Source organism: Ptychodera flava, chromosome 17, assembly GCF_041260155.1.
Source record: "Ptychodera flava strain L36383 chromosome 17, AS_Pfla_20210202, whole genome shotgun sequence".
In the NCBI taxonomy this organism is placed as follows: domain Eukaryota; kingdom Metazoa; phylum Hemichordata; class Enteropneusta; family Ptychoderidae; genus Ptychodera; species Ptychodera flava.
Genome location: NC_091944.1, coordinates 20,926,115 through 20,950,750, shown reverse-complemented (window position 1 = coordinate 20,950,750; position 24,636 = coordinate 20,926,115). Strand labels below are relative to the sequence as shown.

At 37.8% G+C, this 24,636-nt stretch overlaps 2 protein-coding genes across 6 annotated transcripts in view; one reads left to right on the top strand and one right to left on the bottom strand.

The window, feature by feature from the left end:
- Positions 1-5,155, bottom strand: part of LOC139115753 (nucleolar transcription factor 1-A-like) — a 39,264-nt gene extending 34,109 nt beyond the window's left edge. For 2 of the 5 annotated variants that reach the window (XM_070678080.1, XM_070678081.1), the window contains exons 1-2: positions 5,001-5,147; positions 924-1,064 (exon numbers count right to left, since the gene is read on the bottom strand). In XM_070678080.1, coding sequence (XP_070534181.1) covers positions 924-1,064; positions 5,001-5,091 — 232 coding nt within the window. In that variant the 5' untranslated portion in view covers positions 5,092-5,147. Of the gene's footprint in view, positions 1-923; positions 1,065-5,000 lie in introns of all 5 variants that reach the window. The other 3 variants (XM_070678083.1, XM_070678084.1, XM_070678082.1) reach the window with 2 other exon arrangements.
- A 284-nt stretch (positions 5,156-5,439) lies between these two features.
- LOC139115754 (glutathione hydrolase 1 proenzyme-like) overlaps positions 5,440-24,636 on the top strand; it is a 40,296-nt gene continuing 21,099 nt past the window's right edge. The window contains exon 1 of the mRNA XM_070678085.1: positions 5,440-5,673. Coding sequence (XP_070534186.1) covers positions 5,565-5,673 — 109 coding nt within the window. The 5' untranslated portion in view covers positions 5,440-5,564. The remainder of the gene's footprint in view (positions 5,674-24,636) is intronic.

The window sequence follows — 24,636 nt, the reverse complement described above, 5'->3', positions numbered from 1 at the left end:
TCAGATAGGCACTGTGGGCGTACATAAGTCAGTGAGGACTGTGAGAATGTGAAGGGCAAAAGGTTTAGTGGATGTTTAATCCTCTTAGAAAATTACTAATTTTATTAAAGACGAAAAATGGAATAAAATTATCCGTGGCAGTCAGAGAACACTAACTTTATAATTACTGGCTGATTGTTATGGAAAAATGCCTTTGTCCATTTGGGGAAACAATTTGGAAAATTTGTGTGTGGTCAGAAAATAATTCAATTGAAACTATGTGTGGTCAGAAAATGCTTCAATTGAAACAAAAAAGTGATTTTATTTCCTTTCTTTAAAATGCTCAGCAAAGTTCTGAATTCTTTTCCGGAAAGAAAGTTAGATCCTTAAAATTTCACAACGATACACTCTCCGGCACGCAGACTTTACTACACAAAGCCTACAGTATGTGTAATGAAATGACTTTCAATAAAAACTTAAGATGACTTTTAAAATTAGTTAAAAAAGTTTTTCTTCACACTAGTCCTTTTACAGACACATATATTATGGTAAATGTTACCTGGAGATACATTACAGAGACAATCTAACTTCCATTGTCCAATGGCAGCTGTTTATTAATCATTGTGTTGTGAATAAAACAATTAACCACACAACACCACACATTAACACTGTGCAAAGTTAGCTGTTAGATAAGTTTATTACTGTTAACATAACGCTGGTATTTGCACACATGCAATAAAAAATCATGTAAAGAAGTGTTAAATTTTGGTAATTATCTCTGCATAGGGTTAGTATGTAAATTTTTAAATAATATCAAATTCTTATCAATATTTTGAAAATCAAAAGACAAACTTAATTTTTTTTTCCAAAACAAAAACACTATTAATTACTGTCACTGGTATTTGTTTTAACATTTTTCTTATCACTGAAGGAAACGCTAATACCTTTTTCATGATTTTCAACACAATTAGGTGTTGCAAAACACCCATGATCAGAGTGAGTCGTTTTACTGGTTTCTAGGAATGACGGACACGTTTCATAGTCATCATCCTCGTCGGTACTGTTGCTATGACTACTGAGATTAGCTGCAAGTAGATGCAAGATTTAGAAGGCTGAAGCTACTAATACAGGTGAGTACACAGTCACTTAATCTACAAAGAATTTCCCCTTTAAAAACCGTGGCTTAATGCTGTTTCAAACAATTTTGGCAAATGTTAATAATTAATAGCCAACATGCATATACTGAAGTTCTGTGCTACGAAATCATATCAAAGCAATTTGATTGGACTGTTATGTAAGCTAATAAAATACACACACAAGAAATCAAAAAAATTTACTGGGAGCTATTTGCGTGAGTGTCTGTCAACATTTTCTTTGCAGTCAAGTAAAAAAACTATCAACACATCCTGATTGAGGCGTTAGTTTTTATTTTCAAAAAAATTGAATTTATTTATCAAAAAGAGGCCAATCATTGAATAACAGTGTGAGAAACATACATATCAATGCAAGAAGCTGTGTCCCTACAGTGCTTTGATGGCAGTCGAATGAAAATACATGATTTGAGATGTACACGTAATGTTTCATGGTTTTTTTCTTGACATCTGTAATTCTTTGTTTCAATACCAAGAGCGTATTTGACATTGAAATTATGGATAGATTGTGCAAAACTGAGGATAGATTGTGCGAAACTGAGGGGAAACACACAACTGTTTTGGGGTGGGACCCGAAGAATCAATCCTGAATAGATATATCAAAACATCTCTGTTTAAACTGTAGTAAAAACAGATTACTGTCAACTGAATGCTGATTTGATTATCCCATACATATGCAAATCCAAATTTACATAACAAGTTTTTCACAAAAAATTATAGCCTTTTTCTGCCCTGTCATATTGGTATCTATAGCAATCTTTGACAATCTCTGCAGAATCAATGTGAATGCATTTAAACCAAATACGAAGGATATCTAAATAAATATACATTCGAACAGGGTGTCTCCCTAGCTCACCTCTTGCTGCAGAATTTCTAACATTTGTACGCACTCCTAAAACAAACTTACAAAATCTATGATGAATCTTTTCCACATCTAAAGAGTCATGTGTTCCCCATATCACACTACCATAAAGTAAAATTGAGAGTATTTTACAATTAAACACCAAAAAAGCAAAGTCTGGTTGTAATCATGGTTTAAATCATGTCTGTCCTTCCCACCTGAGATTACAGAGAGTGCAAGAAGTTCCAGACCAGCCATATGGTGAAATGACTAGCAAAACTGTCTGTAAAGAGCCAATGAAATGGTACACAGTAAAAACCCGACTGGCTGTTGTGGACGGCACAGCAGGTGGTCGACTCTATCCATATTCAAAGTAGGGATAGTGGACATAAATAAACTGAAAAAGTTCTCCTCAAAACAAGGTCACATCATACCAATGGCTGGTCCAACTTTTAGGAAGTGCCAATCTCACATTTTACTTGTCTATTATCCAGCAAACACATGCTGTAAATGACCACGGAAATACACCTACCATGTCAAGGGGCAACAGGGAGCAAGTCAACATTTACTAGTAAAGACCCTTAATATTTACAAGAGTGCCAGATGTGAATTTTTGATCTTCTGAAAGGAAAAAAACCAAGCCGTTGGTATAGTTTTCCAAAAACGTTGCAATTTTTCATCTATTTTGTATTTGCAATGTCAAATATTTGTTTGGAGATGGTTGGAGGAGACAATGTCACTGCAATATGATTGATTGATTGCAGTGATATCTTGTCCTGCATAGCTATGGTTTCTTATCTCTACTTCCTATGATAGAACTCTGGCAAAAATGATTACAGAACACAGCTTAAACACAACTACATGGAAAATCAATAACAAATGTCTATTGTTCAGTGCTATTCGGAGGATTTCAAACTTCAGGATTTTCGAGTGACAGTGCAAATGCAACCGTGGCCACAGGTTGTGTGCCGTGATGCACTGCAAGCTACATAACATGTATATACTGTACTGTACATAAAGCTTGGCATGCATGGACCGAAGAATGTACGATGCCAGTCTGAAATGCAAACAAAGACCTGCATGGGGGTCTCGGAGTTGTGAAACCTTGCTGGGTATTTCTGTTACAGTATGTGCAGACACTCATAACTTCAGTCATTTGGAGAAAAGGGTCACTAAACCTTTAGTGTTTGTTACTATGTCCACACAAAGGATTCAAAAAAGGTCAAGAACAAAAATCATGTTCTCTACCTTTTGTCGATATTAAGGGCCAATAATGCCATAAAAAATATAACCTGGCAGTATATCATACCGAATCTGTGGATATCTTATATTAAAGTTAATTATTTTCAAAAATGTGATTCGTGTAGAGCAATTTACAGTAAACAATCAATTTCCAATCAGCTGAATTTTGCCGAGAGTTATCTTGTGAACGAAATTGAAATTAGAGCATACCCATCATATCTTCAACAGAAAATTAAATATTCAAAATCCCAATGGATGTAAAAAACATGCCTTACAGCTATGTTGAGTACAAAATATATTTGTATGTTTGACATCATTTGGCAATTACTTTGAATCAAACAATGCTGTGGAAATACAAGATTTCAAGACCTCCTTAATTTTGAGTCTAAAGAAAATGGGTTTCCTTACAACACAAAAAAGCCTGCATTTAATATACATATATATATATATAATATATATATATATATATATATATATATATATATATATATATTATATATATAATATATATTACATAAGACACGCGTGCATAATGATCGTTAAGGGTTTTTAGGTGAGAATGTCTTCTCGGCTGTCATGGTAACTGATTAAGTTTGGTGAAATCCCATAAGAAACAGTGTTTTCTGTCTTACAAAGACAAGGTTTGCAAACAATTATCATCTTTGGCCGACCTGTTTTCATTTTTATTGTATTTTTTGTTCTACTTATAACCTTAGATAACCTTCCAATCATTCCAGCCCCCGAAAGTGAAAATATGGAAAAAACAAAAACAAAATAAAAAGACACAGCAAAGGTACAGGTAACCGCTACATATATGAGAACACGGCAACGTAATTGCTCACGGCAGTTTTCCCCGAATTACGCTCTCAGTCCTACCGTGGTTGACCTCCCCGAGATAATTCTGAAAGCTCGCAATTCAAGACAATCAAATTGTGACGACTTTCAGCATAACAGACAACAGGCCATACATCATAATCTCTAGTTCAATGTCATATATAATCATGGTAAAATACAGGTTTTGGTAAAATGTAGCATAAATATCTGTGATGTCTTCTACCGTTAAGTTGTTTGGGTCCAGAACCCGGCATGCGCTGGAAAAGCATTGGTACCAACAGAAAACCGCGCGTAAACCCGGGTTGCATATTCAGCCGCGACCCGTCGATCGCGTCCAAACGAGCTCATTGGATACCGACCCTGCCCGTTCAAGTGCCGGAGCTACGTTCACGCAATGCCGAGTAAATGTAACGCTCCGCACACCCAGCCCACACAGTACTGCCATGCCGCACTCATCATCACGCGATGACGCTAAGCTTTCTGCAGAACAACGCCACGCTGCAGCATTTTTGCAGACCCGTTCAGCTACCGCACTGGCGACTTTGTCGCAAAAAAGTAGCATTTTTTGCAAATTTATCGGGCAAAATAAAGGAAATTTTGCTACATGGATAGCAACCCAACAATTGCGCTGCAGAAATGCGAAATTTCAGAGAAAAAATTGAATTTGTTGACAAAATACGATCGTGAAAATCCAGCAGATGAGGCGGCAGTGCAGAGCATTTTCCCAGGGAAGCTAGACGGGCGAGGCGCCGAGAGGAACAGCCTTTGTTATCGATCACGATTCATCCGAAAATTGCCCACGATTTTAACAAGCTGAAGAAGGAGATATTATAGAAATTTTGGGTAAAATTTGATGCCATGATTACGAAGACTGGTATCAACACAAAAATTTCAAAATAAATTCACGGTGATCGGAGATATTTCCGATGTTTGATGATCGGGACGGTACTTACCGTGTGCTGCGGACATTTTGTTGAGCTTGGCTGTGTTCCGTTTTACTCCGCTAGGCAGGAGGTGTTCACGGTCCCCTATGAACTCCGCCATGTCCTCAATAAAGTAGTACCCAAACCTATCGCTCAGCCGGTCGATTTTTTTACACTAATTTTTGGAATAATTTTTCGAAATTTTTGGCGCCTAAAGTTTTGAAAAGTTTGGCAATTTACTTTGAAGTTTGTCGTAAAAAACTTCCCTAAACTTGTACACACACAACCTGATTTTAATTATAGGTCATTTTCTCAGTGCGCATGCCCAGTACCAAAATGGCCAATCACTTTGCAGAGATATGACCTCAAAATTATGCATGTGTTGGTAAATACTCTACATATAAAAAGCAGCCTGTTTATTTGAATATTTAGACAATGGTTTCCATTGATTTCCCAGAGAACCCATCAGCAGCGCAGGCGTAAACGACAGACGACGACGAAGTGATTCCCCGTTAGCAGCGACAAAGTCCGTTCCTGGCTGTGCAACGTCGTGTGTGTCGTTCTCTGTACTTTACTGACAAATAACCCTCCGAAATGTCAGGCATTCTTCCTGAGGACTTGAACGATCAGGACCATCCGTATGTAGCAGTAAACGGAAAAGATACCGTTTCCATGGAGGAAGTCGATTTGTCGGGCAGCACAAGTAAGTATATTCTCACGGTCCCTCCAACTTTCCTGATCGTTGCTTGTATGCATTAGGGATCGTACTTTTGGTGGCGCAGCGATGGTCCGATGTTGGAAAATTTTACGTGATGTCTATCGTGCTAAGTAATCGAAATTTCCAACTAGTCCTCTACTGACAAATAACGCCCGTTTACAAGTGTGACTCTCCAGTCGGGGGAGCCAGTCGACCCCATGAACAATTCTGTGAGTGCATTTGAATCTAGCGGACGTCAAAAGGCTCTGCGACTGTGCAGCCGACTGTATATGCATTTGTTTTGCTAAAGCGTGACGTTACCCGGCCGTAATCCATGACCGTCATGCCCACACCAGCAGTATGCCAGCACGGCTGCTCTCCTATCACAAACGTGTGAGCGGATTCGGGGGTTTCGTTGTTCGCAAGATTTTACACGATAGAATACCGAACATTACCAGTACTGCTCGTACATTTCTGTTCTCCCCAAAAGCAAATGTGTATGTACACAATTTCTCGCGCGCAGCGCCTGAACACGACACGTAAATGGAAGAACCCATCTTCAGCCATTCTTCCGCGCTGTGATCAGCTGCTGCCTGGATAGAGTGACGTCGAACAGTTACCCCGTACCGTACTTCGCCAAAAAAATTGGATCATAAAATGTTTCTTTTTGTACATTTTTAAATGGATCGTGGCCCATACTCTGTTCTCTACGTGTAGGCGCAGCGTTGTGACGTATAACTTTTTGAGTGTGTAATTTTCTCAAAACACCGCTTGCCAAGGACGATTTGAACGTCTTTTGTTTTATCGTGAGAGTTACTTGCTAGGCGCTGCGCGCTGTGTTGTACACCCGGCAGGCCGACCAGGCTTTGCTACGAACGCGCGCGACCGGAAGTACGGTAGCAGTAGACGCGACATCTTCTACGTTGGTTGGATGATGGCTTCCACACGTAAACACCGACTTGGGGAATTGATCGTAGGACAGTTGCTCGGGTGGATAGAAAAAAGCAGGTGTGCCGTAGTGTTTTGGAATTAAATTTCACGAGCATAAATGGATTGAGAGCACGAACAGTAGACGGATAGCCCCGCGCCTTCTGAAAACGATCCTGTACTACTACGTGCGGCATGCAGTGGCCTAGTGGTGGCGGTGGAGCTGTAGAGCTTTTTCGCGTGTGTGTGCCTGTGTGTAAGAAGGGAACGCCCTTCGCATGGGACTGGCGTAGCCTTGTTTCTTGTTTCTCTGCACTGTAGCAGTTGATTATTTCATGCTGCTGGTCCGTAAACCATCGTTGGTTAGATTTTATCGGTGTTTGAACATTTCGCGACATTTGTCATCGCCTACGAGCCTGCAGTAGCTGCAGAATGAGCCATCTTCCCGGAACTTCGGAAGTGGATTGTTACCAACGGTGGAACACTGGTGGCAATGGGTGTACGTGACGGCAGACAGTATATGGCCGGCCAAGGCCTTGGAGCGGTGCTAGGGTAATAAACTTCAGGACATGTAAACTGTCTACTACCGCAGACTTTCTTTGCATCGACACCTCACTTGGAGGGACGGTACGTAGACTCATGTGATACGTCCATGGTAGACGTAACGCGTAAAAATGTATCGGTAATGCCCCGCGGTACCCGCAATGTGGGGGCATGTACATGTGACAGTCTCTAAGCTGTTGTCTCGCTTCAGGACAGAGTGCAACGACCAATGTTGCACGGTAAACAAGGTGAAGCGTTCATTCATTGTAGCTCAGGGTTTCCAGACTCGTCCCCCGCTAGCGCCAGGTCTTGTTCACGACAGATTCCTCGATCGGTTTTCCGGGCCTAAGTTTCACAATCATATTTGGACTCGTAGTTTATTTTACACTTCTGCAGTAAATAAAAGGACAGTAAAAATTAATTTTCAAGGATAATTATTAAATTATAGACCCAAAATAACATTTTATCTGATAAGCCCAAGACACGATCATGCAATAGGACCACGTATGTATTAAAGTTTGAGAAGAATACGAAATAAAATTTCATGGGCATGTATAAAAATCGTCGTCATCACGTGGATTTTAACTTTTCAGTTTTACTTTCAATTGGATAAAAGGCAAAAGTGATGTAGAGCCATTTAAATTGCTGTCTCACTCACTTTATGGTTTGCGTGTTTGCCAACCATCATCAGAGATATATGTACAAAACCCACAAGCCACGCGCGCACGGGCTCGCTTTAGCAGTTTTTATGACGGGCCATGCCTTGCAGTACTTGTTCTCAGCGTAGCCCAAGAATGGTGGACCCGTGCAATAGCATCGTGCTAGGGGTGTGTACTGTTTTCCTACAGTATAGGGGAGGATGACCCCAGTTTCCTTCAGATGTGCCAGAAACTGATGCTTGGCGAGGGATCTCATGTTTGCTACTGTTATGTTATGTTATGTTATATTTACTACTACTAGCCCGTTGTCGACAGGACCTAAAACGATAGTGAACTCTTGACAATGGTTCTAGGTAATGAACTTGGAATGAATTATTTTACATCATGGATTTTGAAAATATAAAGTCTTTTCAGTTATTTACATTTACTGATGGTGTAGGGGTTTTCTAGATGCTTATAATTGTATTATCTGGATTATTTAATTTAAAACATTGAATGGAATATACAGGGGTCAAATTTACCTATGTTAAAATTTAATATCATCTTAGGGAGTATGTTTCTATTGATGTAACATGAAAGACCTCCTAAAACATTCAGATTGCCACTGTAAAAATCAGTGGACCCAGTGTTCTGCAGATGTTCCATTTGGCCTACAATCATATGTAGTTTAACTTAAGCTGTAGATGTTGCAAGTAAAGGGATTGTTCAGTTGTTGACTATATCTCAGTGCTGTTTTCCGTCAATCAATTCCTTTGTAAGGTAGATTTATATTTGAAGGCTTTAGGATGCTAATGATAGGAAACCTTGCACACGGAGGTATAAGACAAGATGGTTTGCAATTTGCTGTGAATTGGTTCTGGAAAATCCCTAGTGTAAATCCTACATAGTTGCTTTTGCTCCTATTCAATTCAGCATTGTATTTTCAAATCAATGTTCTAATTTGATAATATTTAGTCTGCTTAGTTTTTAGTACACCTTCCACTTTGCCCCATGGCCAGTACTTTAATTGTATAGAGTGAATAGGTACAAGTAATTATTGACTTAATAATCTGTTTCATCTTACATTAAATATGTGTAGCATCGTAGCATCAGTGGATATATAGTAATACTAATATGTTTGCTCTTTTCATATCACCAAATGACGATGATTTTAGACTACGGAAACATGCATGTCTTTTTTGAGGGTGACATCCACATACGAAATTCTTGGAGCTTAATTAGCAGACAATCCGGCAAATAAAAGAGTTGCCTGTCTGAGAATATATTACCTGCCCTGATAATTACGTCAAGCATAACAATACCTGTGTCTGACCTGAGTAAACCATTAATGTGGAATTACTTCACCTGTCCTGCCAAAGATTTATCTGGGGGCCCTCCCCCACCCAATTGGGCAGGTGGGTGACAGTCATTTCCTACTATGGTATCATTTGATGAGAGAACGAGAGTAGATGTTAGTCATTTGCAGATTGCTAGGAGTACATTACGTTTGATAAAGATGAATAGTTTTGTTTGTCAAAAGGTTATAGATGTAACAGATGGTCGGTTTCATTGCTTCGTCACTACAAAGCTGCCGTACTGTAATTAGATAAGTTATCATTTGCAACAGTGTATCGGTCAATTAGTATCTATCCCTTCACGTTGTTGCCCTATAGTGAAATAATTTAGTACAGTATTTCAGCGTGTACTGCTGGTACTCACTGAAAATCTTGACTTTGTGTATGCTACTTTAGAAGTACCACTCAAATGAACCAGAGAACTCGTAGATTCCGCAGGTAAAACATGATTTATGCGTTGAAATGTCACCCACAAAGATTTATAACATGCATAAATAAAAATATGTTGAAATGTCGAAAAACAATTTACCATTTGTGGACTTATACTACTTATATTTAGATTAGTGGGCATCAATTTGCTGAAATTGATTCTTAAGTCTTCCTAGACTTATTCAATACTTTACTTGGACATTTAGTCCATAAAATGTCACATTTATGTAACACTTGTTGCTGTAGGGTTACACAAAATGTCATCAATCATCATCCTCAAAATGTGCATGCATAATAGCCTGACTATAGACAGTCACAAAACCGTTGGTACAATATATACAGTCAAACTTGTGTACAGTGGTCACCCAGGGGACTAGAGAAAAGTGACCACTAAGAGATATGGCCTTTATATAGAGGGTGGGTGTGTCTACATATATTTTGGGGGGGGGGGGGGGGCTCAGGGCAGTTTGAAAGTGGGGGATAGAGGCTGCTAAAAGGGAAAAGGGCATTAAAATTCTATACAAGCAAAGTAAATCACTTCAAAATATCACTTTATTTCATTTAATAAATACTGTATTCAATTCTTGTAGGTTCATAATATGTTACAATGTGTGTTGTCTTTGTGTGCATGCCATCCTATGATTTCTGCTTAAATTATCATCACTAAGCCATACTACGGAGCTAGCCCCATGACCATACTGATTTTGGATATGGTAAGACCTTGAATTGAATGATTTCATAATCTGTCTAGAATTATTCCAAATCAGAAAATTCAAATTGGAAAATCCAAGATGGAATTTCCAGTACAAATACAACCTTTTATCAACCTTATGAGCAGTACATGTACATTGGCATCTCAATAACCTTCAACCAACAGTAGAAGTGCTACCGTCTATGCATGCTTTGACATGTTTCTCTGCAAAACGGTTTCCTTATTGAGATATTTGCATGTATCTGAAGTATAATTTACATTTATTACATCATACCAGTATTAAGATATGTTTTGTGTATTTTTGACTGGTCACCATAACAACAAAACAGTTCTTATGTTAATTTTCACCTTCAATCTGGGAATGCCTATTGTTATCATAATTACATAATGCACCATGTCCATTCATAGGTACACGAAATAAGGTCTGTGTAGGGTGTTTTTTTTCACTCAAACCCATCTACAATAGTTAAATACCTGCATCCATCATGATCTTATATCACTTTAATCTTGCCATGTGCAAAAGGATTTTCCAAGAGGCTTTCTCCAAGGATTTGACATCTACCGTAAATAGGAGATTATTGGCCAATAATGAGGATTTGTGGCTTGTTATCGAACTTCCATGTTCATATGCATTGACAATCAATCACAATCCTGTAGAAGTGAAAGTATTTTGGGGAAAATGAGGGCAATTTGAGTAAGCTACTGGTACCTTCTCATTTGTTTTCTTTGTTGACAGGCTTTAGAATTTGAACCTTGACCCATGTATTTGCATATCATGCCCTTACAGTACAGTCACGTGTAACACAAGAAAGTTTCACATCCCTTTCAGGTCAAAAGTTTACATCGCTATAACCTTATTTTCACTCTGTAATGTGCACATAGCTTTTCAATATTTTATGATTTCTCACAAATATTATATAGGGTTTCTGTTAATTATTCTGAAGTGCAATGAGCTATTGTTAGTTAGCCACATTAACTGATGACAAAACTTGTTATCAGAACTTGCCTTTGTGGATGCTGTGGCCTCCATTTACATCGGTAGTTTTTGTATTGGATAATGTTCAGGATATTCTTTGTGGAGTGACCGTGGACATTTTGTTGCGTCTGCATGTCAAAGTTCTGCCAAAGACATTTATTGGTAATGTTCTTACCACAGGTGATGGAGGGACTGTTTCATTACCAAATAGGTAGTAAGGGATTCCCTCCATGTTTTTACTTCAGACTCAGTGTGTGGAGGGACGCAGTCTGATTTACTCATAGGCAATTGAATGTGTCAAAGCACAAAAAGTCCATAGACAGCCATTCATTACAGATTTTCACCGCAAGATTTGTGAAGTATGTAAGTCCAAAGGTTCACAGTTCAGCTTTCAACAAATTAGTCTCATACCATTGTCAGTAACATGTCATACCACTCAGATCTTCTCAACATATGTAGGTCAACCTTATAAAGCTCATCGCCATGGAGAAAGTCTGACAGCTCAATAAATGTACATGTAGATGTACTCCAGAATGACATGTCACCAGTAGATTAGAAAAATATTGGAATCTGGCATGTGCCCACATCACTGCAAGACCTCTGCTTCTTGTCACTCCCCCCCCACCCTGTTCAAAAAATCCTTGCAGTAGCATTCCCAAACAGATGGCTCTAACATAACCTTAAATGGATATGTAATGTTACAACTCAGATTGTTACTGTTGACAAATGCTTCCTGGTCCAGACTGATACCCCTGTCAGCAATAACATTATCTAACATGTACAGGTTTTACTGAAAAGTCTGACTTCGGCTTTTTGACATGATTTGAGGGGTAGAACAAGAAACTATATTTTACAATGAGAACAAATACACTTCGTCTAGAAAATATATTATTCTAAATGCTTAAAGCCCCAGTATTTGTAACTTTTAACAATTTTTTTCATATTTTTGATTAAAATGACATCCTCAGTATGTGAAAGTAGACCATAATTAATACTGAATCGCATGGTTTGCATGCCCAGCCGCCTCACGATTAACAGTAAAAGGAGTGGAAAATGACTTCTTGTCCGGACCAGAAGTCAGCTCTGTTGACACACGAAACGAAACGTAATCACACCACCGCGCATGCTCAACCACATCTACGCAAGTTTTACTGTGGCGTCCGTAGAAACCATACGCTCTTCGAAAAGGTCTGGTCCATCGAAACTGGAGACTCAGCTAAAAACGCGCGAAAGTTGGGTGAAATACCGGAAAGATATAAATATGTAAGTGTTTACAGATTGTTCCGACTATAATGAGCCGTGCAAACAAACGTCTTGAACAGCTAAACTAACGACGGAGGCAGTCGATTGTAAGCTTCATGCAAGGCACTGCACGTTGTGACCGATGGTACGGAGATCAAGTTTGCTGAATGAATTGAGAGAGAAAAACATATATGAATAAAATTCAGCACTTCACCATTGTAATCATTGAACTAGTCGTTTCTTCCATTATGGAGTATAATGAAAATTTCGTTGAAAATAAATGGCGGGACTGATTCTGCTCCGTCTACTCAAACGAAGTTTTGTGTACGGCCAGGCCGGCTACGCTGCAGGCAACACAGCCTATCAACTTCGCATATCGTTGCCGTATGGCGTAATTGAAAACGCTCAGAAAGGAAAAATATCTTGAATGCAGTACAAAAGTCTTACTTATTAAATTTAAAAGCATTTCAAAATAATATCGACGTAACGGGTATATAATCCTCACAGGGACTACAGTAGTACAACAAGTACTGTATCGGCTAGCTGCGATGCGATGGAAGTTCAAACCCCGTTCAAACACAAGAGAGATCCGGCCTCACTGCAAAGTCGTCCCCTGCGCACCCGGCCCGACAGCAAACTAACCTCTTAGTTTAGTTTGATTCTGTTGTTTATATTTTTGTATAAAATTCATGATACATATCTGACTTTCACAACTGTACAATTTGCTCAGGCTGTAGTCTACAGACGATCGGAGGGAGCTAAGGCAGGCCCCAAATTTGCATGGACAATGCCCGGGACAATTATAGACGCAGCTCGATGAGAAAGTCATTCACATAAACCTAAATGAAGTGATCAATACAAAACTTTTAAACATCACTGGTTCTGAAAATTTATGATCAACGGTTCTGACCTACGGAATTTATACTGCGACGTTGTTTTTTGTGTGTTTGGCCAGCTACTAGACCTGTAAGGCTGTACTACATGGAGGTAGTAGACTGCACAAGTGCAGCGGGGCCGGGCCGAGATTGGTGTGGGGCCTGCAGCAAGGTAAATTGACAGCGTCCATTGCAGGATGCCCGCGTGTTATCCTTTGTCGTTTGGGAGGAAATTTACCGCTGTATTCAGAATGCCTTTTTACCAGTATAAAAGATCAGTAACTGATGCATCAAGAGCCAAGAGTCTGTAAATTTCTTAGCAGTAGCTCCATTGTTTTTTTCTAAATTTTCGCTGAGATACAGCAGTGCGTATACTGGTCCCGATCGTTCTGACTCGGGCGTTCACAGCTGTTTAGGGAGCCGTCATTATTTACGATCTGGGGGTCGTAGGAATTACATTAGAAACTCCGAAATTTTGAGTCGCACCCCAGCCAACCATGATGACTTTGAGTAACCCCCCCCTCTAACAGAAAGTTTGGCTTACCTGAGCCCATGTAATAATATGTAGATATAAAAGCTCACCTAATAAGCAGTCTCCGACCATATAGTATTGTTAAATTTGGATGGGTAGCATGTCATTATGGTATGGTTAAATGTCCAAATGGTTGTTGAACTCAAGTCAAATAAAATATACATTTCTATGATAATATAAAGGATGAATTCACAACAGTTCAGTTTTGTCCTAGATCCAGTGCACTTATAGTGATATCTGTCGAGAACATTTCTCCATGACCCAGCCTCTCCTTCCACCCTGGTAACGACTGCAGAAAACTACTGTGTGAAATCATCATCACCACTGTTGATCCTTTCTTTAATGTCGCTGTGCCATTGCGTACATGAACAACGATATCATTCTCATCGTCACTATCTTCTCTTTCATAATAAGTATTGCTAGTAGTAGCACCTACTTGTAGTTTTTTGCCTTGCTTCATCTAGTTGATATTATTTGTACTGTTAGAGTATTTATTTTCTTTTTATTTATATGTATCAGAGTAATATATATATAATCAACTAATCATTATGTCATTGAGGACAGAGTAAGACAAAGAAAAAACATTTTGAGCACCCCTTATAACTTTCAATTTTTGAATGACCCCCATGTCGTAAATACTGACGGTTCCCTTACTTCCTGCCAAAGGCCATCGCGTTCACTGCATTCGACAGCCTACCATACATTGCCAAACTATGTTGCTTCGATTTCGCAATCACCTTGCCGCTAAAGCGACAATCAGCTGAAATTTATTACTTCAAGTTACTCAATTTTGATAGCTATTTGCCTACAGAAGTGAGCCAAGTGTATGTAGTGTCGTCTTGATGTTACATCGGTACCCGGAGTTCTAAGTGACCAACTGCAGGGTGCGCATCGGTGCACTGCCGACTGCAGTTTGAATAATCCGTATATAACGCACACGGTACCAGAATAGAATGTTAGCCTCCTCTGCCAAAATTCTGTATCCTCTGAAACACAGTAGCAGTACGAATTTGAACGGAGAAGAACAAAATAAAACCATTCGCAGGTCATTCAGCCGGCGACCATGGGCGGTGGCGTGGCATGGCAAGGCCCCAGGAATGTTGCAGGCTCGATGATGTCATCAGAATCGGCGTTCTCGATCACGTGCACAGCCTACAAATTGACAACAAACCCGCGCGGCAATCCAACTCGATCGGTCAATATCTAGCGTTTGTATGTCACTACAGGAGCACAAATTTGGCTTATTTCTTTACTGAACAACATTTTACGATGGATGTAGGAGAATAATATGCAATTTCGAACATAAAAAAAGGTTAAAAGTTACAAATACTGGGGCTTTAATGCTAATTGAGTATAATGAATTGTGTCTGTCTGTTCAAGTACCTTAATTCTCTCCATGTTGCAAAAAAACTTAAAATGACGAGAAAGTAGTTTAAATTCAATTTGTGAAAAAAGCAATGTTAACTCATAGTGGGTAGGAAACAATAAACAATAAAATCTGTGGATATTCTGTTTTGGATGGAAACTGTTTACTTTTTAGGATTCTTGCGGCTAAAAGTGTTTTGATTTAATGCTACCTTGGTTGTGATACATGTATATTAATAACAACTGTCCTACCTCTGCAAAGACATGGTAGTTACATGCAGTTTGACATTAAAAGTTTCAGAAAAGGCAAAGAAATTATTTTATTTCAGGTGGTCTGTTGAGTTTGATCATTTAGATGGTATTTATGTCAAAATAGTAATGGTATTCGATCTACAGACAATTCACCTTGACATACCAGATGGTAGAACATATGGTACCTGTATTTGTCTTGAATTGAATTGACTCTACAAAACAAACACAATAAGATGTACGTTCTATTTCCAGTCCTACCACTCACATGTCTTGTTTTGTTAGGGTTATACCCACAACATGGTAACAACACCAGAGAAAGATTTAATGTACCGGTAATTGAAGCTTCCACATGGCGTACTTTTCCAAATCTACCCAATCAAGCAATAGGACTACTTTCACCTTAAAGGTATACAGTCACCTGTTATCTAAATATGCCCATATATGGTCAAAGGGGCGTTCCTTGGTATTCAAAATGCCCATGTGAGGGCGCTGTTTTTAAAAAGCGGCTACCCGCTTAAAATCTGTGATTGGTCAGATTTTCTCTTTCCATGGCAACTGTGGCAAAATTGGAACAGGTGACGGTGTACCTCTAAGTGTCATTATCCATGTATGACTTCAATGATATGTAATTTCTAGCATGAAACTGAGTCCGGTTTAGAGGGACAGAGGTTGTAACTTTTGCAGACGTTATTTTTTTGTCAGTCCCAGAACACACGTATATTTCCTAGTTTTAATTCCGCATACAGAAAATGAAATGAAAAGTATTAGCATTGTAAACACAATGTTTAACACATCAAACACTCTCCTTTATTATTTTTTGAATAATTCTATTTCGGTTATCAGATTACCGATACTATCTCATCCAACTTTTTTATGATGTTTATCAGTCTTGATGAAGTGATAGACATTTCAAAATTATACTTCAGCTCTCTTTCTCCTTCCTAATCCTGAAACACTTACCCCATGAGCCTCACACCTGCTGGCAACTTATAAGGTTTGAGATTATCAGCATCCGTGATCAGAATTTGCAACTGTCATCAAAAGAGGCGGCATAGCTGAGATCGGATCACAAATCTGTGTTCTGACTTCATAATGCACAATCCAAGCACTTTGAAGACACAATCTGTATTTGATGCAAGTCCAACTCAACAAGGCTTGATTTCACAGATTTTCAACCAGAAGCGATATCTTATACACCCTCATACAATAATTTGTCAATCGGCCTAAGCTTCTAGTATTTCATCAATATTTAATCTGTTTTGTTGAAAAATGTTGTTTACCTTCCAAATTACATGTGTACAATTAAATATATGTTTTGTATGATAAGTACTTAAGTAAGTACTTATTTTGTCTCATAATTTATTTTCTAATGTATTCGATATCTAATACTAATGGGCACTTGGATTACATTGTATGGCACAGTACAAGAAAATTCCGTATATTTTATAAGGAAGGCATTCATAGTACATGCAATAATACATTTTTCTGTCCATTTAAATTTCATCCTTTTACTCCAATGTTTAGACGTACTCGTATTAGATATTCTGAAATGATATTTTTTTTGTTTCAACTTTATTTTGAAATAAACAGCAAAAAGTTAATCGAAAGGTAATCTGCAAAAATTACGGTTCAAATCAACATTAAGGGTAATTTTGACAGGGTCTGTATACTCAGAGTCACCTAAAATTATATGACTTTCAAGGACTTTTTTCAGCAATACTGGTCAAGAGCTTTTTAAGGTCGATGTCCATAATACCTTTTCCAGATATTATTTTTACAGTATCATTTTTGAATATCGTTTTACATATAATTTTTATGGTATCTCTACCGCAGTGATTATCTTGTCATCTTTGAGAATTGTAGATTGTCAATTTCGAAGACTTTCCAGGATTATTTCATTTTCAAGGAAATTTTCTGACTTTTTCAGCTTTAAAATCCCAGGACTTCCAAGTACTTTCCAGGAGAGTATTATACAGACCTTGTTTATAGTTCTTTGCATGGGATTGATAGACCTGGACAGCATCAATTCTGAATCCACTCATGAGTAATTCTTGTGCAGACACTTCAGGTCAAAACTGTTTAACATGTTACACTTACGCTGTAGAATTGATATCCTGAACTTGCTGGTCGTTTGTAATCAGTAAAATACTGAGAGTTTCTCTCTCTCAGTTTCTAAAGAGGTGGTTTGAAAAAATGCACTGCACGATTTTTTTTTTTTGAGGTATTACTGTGTGTATACATATACAGCAGTGAACAGCTCAGTTTCAAGTATAAAACATGTCTACATATCTATATTGTAAGGGCATGACAAATTTATTACCAGCACAGATGCTAACCATATACATCCACTCTTCATTTTATTTGATCATGTGATCTCCACACTATCACAGACATCTGGAATTATTTTCAGTAATTGACACGAGGTCACATGATTGTGCCCTGTTCAATCGGCAGAGCACAGTCAAGGTATATCACCAGAAATCTGTACTGATGCGATCAAAATTGAATCAAGCGGACAGCTGTGCTCACTAAGATGATTGTGTGTGAGGTCTTCATGTGTCATACTATGCAGTCTGGAATCATATAGAAAGTACAGGTGTTCTGCCATCACTATCTGAAGAACAAAAGATACAGCAAGATTACATGTTCACCAGCTGGGTTAAACATTGAGAATGTCACTCTGACATCTCACAGGTCTCACTATTAATCATTGCGTGTCATTCAGGGAGGCTTGAAATAGGTCCCATTGAATAGCAATGAGGATTAGCCCCAAGGGTTGAATACATCTATACCTGCACAGTTTATCTGCACATCTCAGAACATGTACAATAACATAAAAGATCAACAAAAAGAAGCTTTGCTAATGGTGATTAGTAAAAATGATATTATTATAGTGTCATTGTTGATGCCTATAGTAAACACGGTTTCTTAGTGTTTTTTTTTAAAATTATGATTATTTTATCAGAATTTTGCACAACATATTGCCTGTGAACATCTTTTTTTAGATGCTCTTCTGTGACAAGAATATGAAGTACACAATTGAGTATTTAATATAGGAAGGAAATATTCCACATTATTATACATCTACCACAGAGAACAAGAGAATTTGTGTGTGCTGAAAAAGCCATACAGAATATTTCCAGGCGTCCCATCCCTCCTCATGTGCTGTGTGTTTCTGTTGCTGCCTCTGGGCATTCACCGTTGAATGGTTTCAACGGATCTGTTGGATAAGTGCCAGAATATGTCTCGTGCACTGTATGTGCAGATCACAGGTTGTCCAGAAACATGGCCAAGATAGATACATTGTACTTGCACTATATACAACCCTTTTCAGAATTAGAGCGCGAAGCCACTGCAGTGAACTGCAATAAAACTGCTCACACTAATTAGTTTCAGCTGTAGCCAGCTGGTAAAGTCGACAACATTGTATGTCCCATGCAGACAGTTTGTCTGGGGAAGTTGAAATAAAAAAGATTTGTACATGGACCAGTGCATGGTAATGTTACATTGTATCTTAATCTTGAACACAGGGTGCCAATTGTAAACTCTCATTTACAACTCGAGCCTCAGACAGAGCTAGTTTTGCCTTTGTACAAGCAGACTTTTTGGTCTTTATCAAGTAGCCTTGTTCAACACCAAAGTGGCCACGGCTACAGCTGAAACTAATTAGTGTAAGCAGTTTTATTGCAGTTCACTGCAGTGGCTTCGCGCTCTTATTCTGAAAAGGGTTGTAAATTGGAAGAAATATCGTTGACATTGCATGAAAGTGGTTATACTTTTATAGGCAAATTGATTGCCCGGTCACAAATTTGAAATGTATGATAATTATGATAAGGTCACTTAATATGATAACACCGCAAAAGATGCACTTGGACAAAATTTGGTGCCGCACATAGCCCTCTGCTTTGCGTCGGGGGGGGGGGATATGCAGCACTTATGTCTGAGTGCATCCTTTGTGCCGTTTTCATAATACCCTAATATTATATATAAGTGTGTCTTTACAAGCACATTCATGATGTTGCTTTGTCAGTAATCTTGTATCTCCCTGAGGAATACAGTTCACAATTGTCAAAATGAATTTGCCTACTCTCGATGCAAATGAAAGTTTAAATTATCTACCACAAATTCTTTTCAATTTGGTTTTTTAAAGCTATTGGGTCAGTGACCATCAATTGTTTGACTATGTATGTTAATTATAGTCTTGAAATATCAAATCAAACCTACCCCTTTGTTTTTAAATTGAATTTTTTAAAGGTTTTAAGATGTCATGAGTGGGCTTAATATACAACATACTTGAACTGGTAAAAGAGAATTAATTCATACTTCTCAGTGTACATACTGGTTTGTTTCACATACCAGTGCCTTCGCACTGTACATATTAATCTCCCATCAAAATATTTTCAGCCAGATATTGTTGTTTCATGTATCTGCCAGCAGTAATTTATTTGACATGTATGAGCAAGTGGGCGTCTTACACAACGCCATGCTGTCACTTGAATCATTACAAGAGAGCGAGCTGTCTTACATCTCTCCTTCGCTGAATATTCGTCTCGATAACAGCATACTCAAGTTTCCACACATACACTTAATTCTCATGGGGTTAATTTTCCTTACAAAAAATGCAGACATGTTTTTAAAACACAATGAATAGTTAGCCACATTGCTGTGTTTTAATTGTTTTTTTCTTTGGCAAACGTCTTCATCTTTTGCATGTACGACGTGGTTAATGAAGCGTAACAAAATTCTCAGTTTCTGCTGATTGCCTATTTGGCAAACCGGAGTTAACCCTTTGAGCACCAAAGTCAATTTTCGTTGCCTTTATAAAATATATCCAATTTTTTTTCAGGTTTTTGCCAACAATTGTGATGTCCATTTGGTCAAAAATCATCCACAATATTGCAGAAAAATTCATAAAAATTGGTGAAATGTTGCACTAAAATTTTGGAGGGAAAAAATTACAACACTCAAAGGGTTAATGCAATGAATACATACCAGGCTATGATCTGTACACATCTACATCATATGATGCCAAAAAAATATCTTCACTTGCTCATACATGTCAAATAAATTACTGCTTGCAGATACATGAATTGAAAATATCTGTCTGTTATCAGTAATTTGATCAACCCTAGAAAAATCAATGACGCCAAGACATTGTTTATGGCATTTAAAAAAAATTTAGAGTAAATTCTCTAAATTTACGGTATTTTATAGGTTTCAGCCAACAAAAATAAAAATGAAAAAAATTTCCTTTGACCTAGCATACGATACCTACCTTACTTTTCAGAGGCATGTTACAGAAACAAAAATATTTCTTTATTTTGCCTGACATTATTAACCGTTCTTTAAAAAAAATAAATGGAATAGAGTGTATATCAATAGGTCTTGTAAAAAGGGGGGTTACATGTACTCCATTGTTATAATATGTTATTAACCCTTTGAGAGCTGTAATTTTTTTCCCACCAAAATTGAAGTGCAACATTTCACCACATGTATGACTTTTTCTGTAATATTTGATTATGATAAACAGAATAGACTTACATTAACTTTTCATTGGCAACAGTTTTTGATCAAAATTTTGGGGAAAATCTGAAAAAAATTGACCGGGTTATATTTCAAACAGGTAGCAAAATTGACTTTGGCACTCAAATTGTTAAAAGGAAATACTTGAAACAATTTCTTGAGTTAGAAAATAGAATGTTGAAATTCCTTTTAAGACAATAACAACAGACTGGCGTTTTCAGGTTTTTTCTATCTGGCAGGTGAGGTCATTGTAGCAGTTTGTGCCAAACTAATGCCAGAAACGTCAATGATAATTTCTGAATAAAGGTTTTACGGAAAACAAGAATATAAATCAATATAGTTAACTCTAAATTTAGACAAAATTTATATTATCGCTGAAACGTAATTCCTGCCATCCTTTCAGCAACTGTATTGAAATGTCAAAAGTGTACACCTTGCTGTCGATTCCATCAGTGTACAAGACTCACTGATATGTTGCTATTTTCAGACTACAGTTCAGCTCTCCAAGTGACGTAAAGTGTCCATGGTAGTAAGATTAATAGATAAACCCATTTAGATTAGGAATGGGTTGGCCACATGTGTTACTTATCTTAAGTAATATTGTAAATTATAACCACTCTCACAAGCCAAAAAGTTCCTTGAGTTCAAAAGGTTTTCAACATATTAATATGCTTAGGATTTTTTGGGATTTGATTTGTAGATTTAGAAAGTACAGTGTTCACACTTCAATTTTTGAATTCAATTTTCTTCCCTGAGCTACTTAAAGTACAGGCGGCCATCTTGAATTTCAAATAGTGATAAATTTGACGTACGTGTAGGTAATTAGGATGGGCTGATTTTTATTGAAAATTTGCATGATGACTCCTATTTTTAACTAAAAGTTTCTTCAAATGATGAATGGAAAACCAATTTCACAGTCGAAGGACATTAGAGCTGTAATTTTTGACAATTATTTTTCCTGTTTTTGATTGTAATGTCAACTACAATTCATGTTAAGATACACCATAGATAGTATCTTTCCCCCTTCTGCTGTCTATGGATACACAGTATTTGATGTGTCAACTCAACTTGTACAGGTTTGTGACAAGTGACTGTTGGTGTGGACTACCTTTGCAATAACAATGCACTTTTCATGCAGTAGTTGGTTTTCAGCACAATCTGAAGAAAACAAGACTTTGAAGGTGATAAGAAATAAATAATAACAAATAGAAAAAGAATAAACAATCACAAACAGTTACAGCTATACTGGCCCCGTAATACTATTGTTTTCAGTTCTACAGTTGATAATAAGGTGGGGAAGAGGTGATCACGCTATGATTCACATGCTTAGTTATTTTACAACATTCAAATCTTGTCAAATAAAGGGTTTAAACTGAGCATTTTGGCAATCAGTGAATTTAATAAGTTATTTTTCATTTGTGACAGCAAAGACATCCATGCATCAGAAACTTAGTAAAATGAATACAGTCTAAACTCTTTATATTTCAAATCTAGGCACACCAAAATAGGAGATAAGAATTACAATTCGCTGTTTGTCATACAGATAAGGTATGTTTGTGCAAATATAATGACAGTTATTATAAAATTACTTTAATACTATGCATCATATGTGGCTGTTTGACACATTGCAGTTCTGCACACAGCAATTTAGAAAGGTGAGCTACTTCTCTGATTTCATGGTGATCCATTCATATGCTAATGAAGAATTATATGCAAATCTTTCATTAATATGCAGACTATCCAACCAAAACATATTGGTGCTATTGCTTGTGGAGACTGCTGTGCTGTAGATTTATGGCAGTCTCAAGGTTGTATGCAAGTTTGAAAAGTGAAAAAGTGATTTTATATACATTCCGTAAGAATATGCCCTTATTATTTCTGCCAGTGTTTTCTGTACTAGTAGTATTATTTATCACAAATATGCCCATGAGAGGCCAAGAAATAGTTGTCTTGGAAACAGTATGGTAGCCGTCAACTGCTTGGAGACGGCCTCACACATTTGACACAACAGTCTAGCCTCTTTCTTCAGCACTGCATGAAATCATTAATTGAATGGAACACGAGGTTAGTTGTGACGTCACAGAATACTAAAAAAACGTGGAATGTGAGAGAAAACTCTCAGCGGAAATTGCCAAGACACATCAAGATCAGTCCAGTGAATAAATCAAGACATTTTCTATCCTATTTCCTGTAAAGTGAGCTTTCTCTACCCATCACACAAAAGCCTTGGGGTTCAATTTTATAGCGACGCTGTCAAATGTGAGGGGACTTCTGTTAACATCAGTTTGCTCAACCAGAACCTGTGTCCTGCCAGATACTGAGATAGTACTTCACTATCTGCCAAGTCTGTCAAAAGTGGTATCGAGACAAATCGAGGCAAATTGAGACAAATCTGTACATGTTTTCACCCACTAAAGCATGGTATTTTGCAGCAGGATTGATTAGTCATAAAAAGTCATATTCACGGTACATGTGAGAGGCCTTCAAATGTACAAACCTATAGTAGTATAGTAAAAATGCAACATACATGCAAAACCTTGTGAATTAAGATACCTTCCTGTATAGTGCAGAACTTGTCACAGCAGAGTATGTGTACAAAAGCAGCGACCAAAATGTTAGGTTTCTGATAACTGACTTTCAGTTGGGACAGAATTCACTTTGACAACAAAAACAGTGCAAGCACATGTTGTACACAATCAACGCCTTTTAGGAAACTAAGTGCAGATCAGCAAACATGGCTGAGGGTGGATGTACCAATGGGCTGACTTTGTATTGTTTTGTCTCTGACCCCCCTCAGGACCCCTTTCCCGGCACACAGTCCATGTAGCCGACAATGAGATGCAAATGATATGCAGTCAAGATCTCCTCAACTGACTTTCAGCTGGTTGTACACTTTCTACTATTTTTATAGTATTTTATACAAAGGCACAGACTTATTCTACCTGCAACTTAAAACTGATAGTAATTTTGTAGCTCATTCTTTACTATTTTTCATAGTTTTTGGTAGCCGGTAACAGACACTTCGTGTTCGTGTCGGCTACATGGACGATCTGCCCTTTCCCCCAATACTGTACATTCATACTTGATTGCACATCGAGAATGCTTGAGAAACATGTCAGGGCAAGTTAAAATTCCCCTGAGGGTTGAATAATTTGTGTTTTCTCTGCTGCTTGTTGCTAATGCTCTTTACACATTTGAAATCAGTGAAAACCTGCTGTGAATGCCAGTGACATATGTGTTCCCTGAGACTCTCAAGTCTTGTATGTTCAGGTGTGTTTATTCCCCACAGTACACAGCCTCCCTGCATACATAACATACAGACCCACTGACATAGCATTCATTTTTACTTGGTGGGGAGTTATGAAGGACATTATTACGTCCATATTTTGAAAAGACAGAATTATTATACAACGCTGCATAAATAAGCAAGTGAGTTCCCAAAGGATTTTTTGTACACATTTGGACAAACAAAGCAGTTACCATATCCATAAAAAGGTTGATAACTGGCGGGAAAAAAAAGTTTTGTCACAACATGATAGTATTCTTGCTTCGTCAGTTACTAAGTGTGCTTTGTTTTTTATGGTTCTTCCCATTTTTTAC